At 53.7% G+C, this 6228-nt stretch overlaps 1 protein-coding gene across 2 annotated transcripts; it reads left to right on the top strand.

Moving 5' to 3' along the window:
• The first annotated feature begins 1355 nt into the window (after nt 1–1355).
• On the top strand, nt 1356–5832 carry SNRPC (small nuclear ribonucleoprotein polypeptide C). 2 transcript variants are annotated; one of them, XM_021535968.3, is made up of 6 exons: nt 1356–1461; nt 1684–1726; nt 2070–2178; nt 3485–3577; nt 4153–4257; nt 5464–5832. In XM_021535968.3, exons 1-6 carry the CDS (start codon nt 1454–1456, stop codon nt 5586–5588), a joined length of 483 nt encoding a protein of 160 aa, XP_021391643.1. In that variant the 5' UTR covers nt 1356–1453; the 3' UTR covers nt 5589–5832. The 2 variants fall into 2 exon arrangements, with proteins under 2 accessions (XP_021391643.1, XP_021391644.1); XM_021535969.3 differs by having other exon boundaries at nt 1359–1461; nt 3488–3577.
• Nucleotides 5833–6228: the final 396 nt, after the last annotated feature.

Below are 6228 nucleotides of genomic sequence, written 5' to 3' on the forward strand. Positions count from 1 at the left end.
GGGAGCGGGTGCGCGCGCGCCGCCGCCGCCGCGCGCCGCGCCTGCGCCGCCCCGCCCCGCGGCGCGCGGCGCGTGACGTCACCCCCCACCTCCCCCCCCCCCCCCCCTTCCCTGGCCGGCGTCACCCGGGGCTGGGGAAGGGAGCGGGGGCGGGATTTATTAAAAAGATATATTAAAAAAAATTGTTCTATTGTATAAAATATTGTATCGACAGCCAGCTGTGAAGGACAAAATCTCTCCGACAGTTTAAAGTTAGAGAGTGTGTGTTTATTGTGTGCGGGATAGCTCCCAAATCCACACCGCGGCTTCCAAGTGGTTACAGAACCCTTTTATCCATACAAGTATTGAATACCCAAAATACAAATACACATTCATCATTTCGGTACATCCCATTCCTCACTTCGTATGCTAATCATTTCACAAGCTATTAAGCATGCGTGGTTTGTTCCTTGAGATGGGTCGGTGTCCCTTCCACGGGGAGGGGTCCCAAAATGAGGAAGTCAATGAAGTCTTCCTTCTTTTGACCTTTCTACCTTTTCAATGCAAATATGACAAATGAACTCTTGGTAGAACTCCCATTCCTTGTCTTCAATTGGTTTCAGAACAGAGGAGGCCCACAATTGTCTTAAGTTCCTAAAAACTATTTGTCAGTTTGTATAGTCCTCATTATACACCCAGCTAACTAAACATTGTGTTGACAAGCAATCAGTTATTAGCTAAGTCTTAACTCTTAACTTCATCAAGGCCTACTCATTTATTTTAATTAACTCTAGTAAGGCTTATCTCTAACAAAAATCTCAGCTCCTCTAAAATCTCTAAATTGCTTAAAATTTACGTTTCAGGCGGGGCCGCGCATGCAAATGAGCGCCGCGCGTGACTCGGGGGGCTCCGCGCGCGCTCCGCTGCGTCACCGGGGGGCGGGGCGATCTCTCGTCCCCGCCCACATGCGCGCGCTGCCTTCCATATATGGCGGCGAGCGCGCGTGTTTGTGTATGCAAATGAGACACCGAGGCGTCATGCGGCGCCATGCAAATGAGGCGCGCAAGGCACGACGGGAGCACCTTCCGCGCTTTTTTTCCACCTAAAAATGATGTTTTTTCCCCGCAGTTTTCCACAGCGCGCGGCTGCTGCGTGCGCGGCCGGCGATCGCAACCACGGGCTGTGTCCCGCGCGGGGAGAACACAGAGAACAAGGATAACAGCGTCAGGGAGCGCCCCAACGAAAGCCGGGGAGGCGCCGCCGCGGCTGTGGGCGGGTGACGGTGGCGTGAGCAGCCAGCGCCGGGCGGGCGCGGCCTGGCTCCACCTGCCGGGCGGCGAGCGCCACACAGCGAGCGGCGTCACCGTCGTGTCACTTCCGGGCGCTACGGCAGCCGGCGGGGGCCAAGCGGCGGCGCTGCGCGAGGGCGGCGCTGCGCGGAGCGCCACTTCCGGCTGGCGGCGGCGGGAGCGCCATGCCCAAGTGGGTGCGGGAGGCCGGGCCCGGCTCCCGGCGGTCCCGGGGGTCCCGGGCGGGGTCCCTGGGCGGGGGTGGCTCCTTCTGTGGGGTCCTGGTGCTCCCCGCGAGCTCAGCCGTGAGGAGCGCGGATGAGCGGGCGGGCGCCCTGCGGGGTCGTTGATGGGGCTCCGTTAAGGCCGCAGCAGCGCACAGGGGGTTCTAAATAAACTGTTTTTTCCCCGGCAGGTTTTACTGTGATTACTGTGACACGTACCTCACCCATGACTCGGTGAGTATCAAGGCTTCGACTTCAATTCTTAAGAGGATTAAAATGAAACTTGCCTCGGCTAAGAACAGGTCCTGTGGGATACAGCAGTGTTCCTCTGTGGTTTCCCCTTCCATGCAAAAAAGAGGGAGAATGTGCCATGCCCTTGGTGTTCTCCAGCAGAGAAGGCAGCTGGGGGGTCCTTTGGAGAACCAACACTTATTGTGCTGCCAAAACGTTATATAAAAATTTTGCACATCACTCCTCCTCTGTCTGGGCACAGAAACAAACCTGCTTTATGCTGCTAAATTACATGTGTTTAAAATCATAACACTGCTAACCTTAGAGTTTCTGTGACCTTTCCCAGCCCTCCGTGAGAAAAACCCACTGCAGTGGTCGGAAGCACAAGGAGAACGTGAAGGATTATTACCAGAAATGGATGGAGGAGCAAGCCCAGAGCCTGATTGACAAAACAAGTAAGGCCAATCTTTCTGTGACCCTGGCTGCCTCCCTATTCCCTCCCCTTCCTTTCCTCCAGCTGCTCTTCCTGCTTCCACCTTGACTTCTCCTCACTTTCCTGGGGAGTTTTTGCTTAGTGAGTCGTGAGTAGAAACTTGGAGTGTGGATCTTGAGATCCTCAGGTTTTGGGCTGTCCTGGGGGAGCCTGAGAGCTCTGCCTACCACACAGGAGTTGAGGTTCCCTCCCAGAGCTGGTGGCAGTGGCTCCATGTCACTGTTCATGAGGGCTGTCAGTGCCACTGCTCTCAGTGACATCCTGCAGGGCCACATAACAAACTTGTGCTGCTTGGCAGTGGCACATTTTCACTAAGAGCATGGATAAGAATTCCAAAAGATAGGAAAATGGACATAAGAATGTGCGGATTGTTGCATTTTTTATATGCTGGGGCCATCTGCCCTCAGTTCCCAAGTGATGTGTTTTTTTCTGGCACTTATTAACTGAGGTGTGGCATTATTCCCTCTGGCACTTCAAGAGCTCCTTTTTCTCTTTCCTCTATGATAGAAACACAAACACAGATTAGCTTTATGGCAGCACTCCTTGGTTCGTGGGGTATCTCAGGTTGGACAGGACCCCTGAGGATCATTGATCCCACTCCCAGCTCCGTGCAGGACTGCCTGAAACCAAACCATGTGAGCAGCAGCATCACCCAGCTGCTCCCTGAGCTCTGACAGACTCAGAGCTGTGCTCATCCCCTGGGAGTGTTCAGTGCCCAGCCACCTCTGGCTGAAGAGTTTTCCTAAAACATCCAGTCCAGATTTCCCCTAACTCATCCTCACTCTATTTCCCTTTGTCTGTTTTCCTTGTGCTGCTTCCAACTTCCCCATTTTTTGCCTTCCTTCCAGTCAATACCAGTGGAATTCCTCCCCTTCCTTGCCCCCTCCCCAGCCCTGGCCCCGTTGTCATTCCAGCACAGCATGTCCCGGTGGAGCGCTGCGGATCCCGCCACGTGGTTGATTTTTTTTTGGTTGGTTTTTTTCCTCTCCCACCCTCCTTCCTTCCCTCCCGCTCTGCCCAGGGCTGTGACACCCACGCAGGAGTTCTCTAGTCCCATCTGTAACAATAATTGTCTCCAGGAGTCTCAGGTGCTCCCCAGGTGCCAGGGATGTGTCCGGCGTGGGGACAGCAGCGCACGCAGCATGACGTGACCGCGGGGCATGACACGGACGAGTGACCCGGCGCTCCCTCGGCCTAGTAACTGTTTTTTTTTTTTTTCCCTGGGATTCTTTCTTTCCTTTTTTTTTTTTTTCTTTTCCCCCCCAATGTAGCGGCTGCATTCCAGCAAGGGAAAATTCCACCGACGCCGTTCTCGGCACCACCTCCGGCCGGAGCCATGATTCCACCTCCTCCCAGCATCCGTAAGTTTGGGACACTTTGGGACTGGGGTCACAACCCTCTGGAGCTGTATTGTTTGTGTCCTCAGATGGAAAGAAAAGGCCTTTTAGCTTGAAGCCGAGCCATCTTGAGCTTGTGCTCCCAGGGTGTGAGGAAATGAGTAAGAGCAGTTCAGTCCTTACTGTGTCCGATTTCTGGGATGCTGAGTGCACCAGAAGCAGTGACAACCCCTCATCCCATGGGGGCTCCCGTGCAGGTGGCTCTGGTAGAACTGCACAGTGGGTTGATTTGGGTTGGTTTTCCAAAATAGAAATCACTTTGGTAACCAACCATTTGCCCTTGAGCTGGTGAAGGGCCCAGAGCCCTCCCAGCCCCAAGCCCTGCTGTTGGGAGTGGCAGCTCCCTGTGCTGGGTGTGCACAGCTGGAGTTGGTAACCAGCATATTCCTCCTCTGGTCACTTCCTAACGCCTGGAACCAGGGCTGGAACAGAGGCAGATGTAAAGCCACTGAGGCATTAGTTACTGCCATGTGCTGCAAGTAGCTGCAGGGCTCTTTGGTGGCTGAGAGTGCCAGTGTGTAACTGTTGTGTCTGTCCAGCTGGCCCCCCCCGGCCCGGCATGATGCCAGCCCCACACATGGGGGGGCCCCCGATGATGCCAATGATGGGCCCACCCCCCCCAGGAATGATGCCAGTTGGACCTGGTAAGTCTGGGATGGGGTAACTCTGCCATGTGGGGCTGGCTGGGAGGCTCTGGGTGATGTTTCCTGTCCCACCATCTGCTGGGCACTCAGGGCTGGGTTGGTCACGCTCTGGTCGCTCCTGTGTCACTGCTACTCCTGCATGGGGACACTACAACAATTTTACACCACTCATTAAACCCCTTTGCTTCTCATTGACCCCCTGTGCAGCTGGAATTATGGCTTCGGAGTTTGGTGCCTCCAGGTCTCAGGTTTTGCACAAGAGGTGCTTTTTTTGCACTAAATGATTTTTAGTGTTTAAAAGTGTCTCAGGGGAGCGTGTTCCAGAGAAACAATGGGCCTGGAAAAAGCTTTATCAGAACTGTAAACTAAAATGTCTTTGATCCATTCCACTCCTGAGCTTCCTGGCATCTGAAGAATTCTCAAGGGATATCTTACTGGAACAGTTCCCAGAACAAATCTATGGGAACACATGCACACGTGCACTGAAAGTAGTGAAGTGTCTTTGTAGTTATTGTCTTGCATTTGAAAGTGTTCTTTAAGTGTTTTTAGAGGCTCAAGATAAATGCACAATCCCTGACATTCAGCAGCCTGGAGAAAATAAATGACAAAGTGGGATGGAAACCACTATTTCAGGGCTGTGCAGTAGAGCCCCTGCTTTTCCCTGGCAGAGGTGCTCGGTGCTTGTTTGCGAGCACATGGGATGGTTTTGCAGCACTTTTCTCCAAATTAACACTTTTCCAGATCAATAATTAAACTGGTGTGTCTATTGAGTGGCTGGAAATAAGTTGTGAGTGAATATTGTCAGAATGGGTATATAACCCAGGAGCTCAGTTCCTCCTCTGCTGCTGGCTGAGCTCCTTCAGGAACAGAATCCATCTCAGCAGCTGCCAGGTCAGAGTTTAGACTTGGAAAATGGGAGTTCCCTGGTAGAGAACCTGCCCACTGTACAGTGTGAAATTTCCCCCTTCTGAGGGTGGTGAGGCCAATGTTGCTGCGAAAGGAAATTGTGGCTGCCCCTGGATCCCTGGAAATGTCCAAGGCTGGGTTGGGCAGGGCTTGGGGCAACTTCGGGATAGTGGAAGGTGTCCCTGCCCCTGGCAGAGGAGTGGAAATAAATCTTTCAGGTCCATCCCAACCCATGTTCTACCATGACTGGGCAGGTGGTGCTCCCAAGAGCTGTTCTCTAACCTGTTTTTTCCCTGGCAGCTCCTGGGATGAGGCCGCCCATGGGAGGACACATGCCAATGATGCCAGGGCCCCCAATGATGAGACCCCCCTCCAGACCCATGATGGTGCCAACCAGGCCAGGAATGACCCGTCCAGACAGATAAAGATGGAGATGGAGCTGCCTTTTCATATTAGGGTCTTTCCTTTGATAAACACCACAAATCTGTGTCCCTGGGGCTTTGTACTCTGTGTCTGGAGGGATTCTGCTGTAACCTCAGCATACGAATGGACACACCCTGCACTGACTTGTACCAGGTCTGGCTTTTTGGGTGTCTCTTCAGTTTTATTATTTTTTCCTCTCCCATTGAATGATAAAAACAAGAATAAAGCATTGATGTTGTTTCCAAATGGACTCGGAGCCTTGTTCTGAACTCTCTCCTGGGGAAGAAAATAAGAGTGGGAGGAGCAGTGCTGAGCTGTGAGGGAATTTCAGGGCTGATGGGGGAACCCCTGGGGAAGGAGGTCCTGGAGGATCCTGGGCAGCTCCAGTATGTTCTGGGGCGGGGGGGGGGGGAATCCTGTGTTGGTTCTGGACTGGGGTCCGGAGGGGAGTTCAGAGTGGTCGCTGGAGGATCTTGGGGCAGCTCCAGGATGGTCTGAGGAGGGGGAATCCCGTGTTGGTTCTGGACTGGGATCCGGAGGGGAGTTTAGGGTGGTCGCTGGAGGATCTTGGGGCAGCTCCAGGATGGTCTGAGGAGGGGGAATCCCGTGTTGGTTCTGGACTGGGGTCTGGAGGGGAGTCCA

The sequence above is a fragment of the Lonchura striata genome, chromosome 30 (assembly GCF_046129695.1).
Source record: "Lonchura striata isolate bLonStr1 chromosome 30, bLonStr1.mat, whole genome shotgun sequence".
In the NCBI taxonomy this organism is placed as follows: Eukaryota; Metazoa; Chordata; class Aves; order Passeriformes; family Estrildidae; genus Lonchura; species Lonchura striata.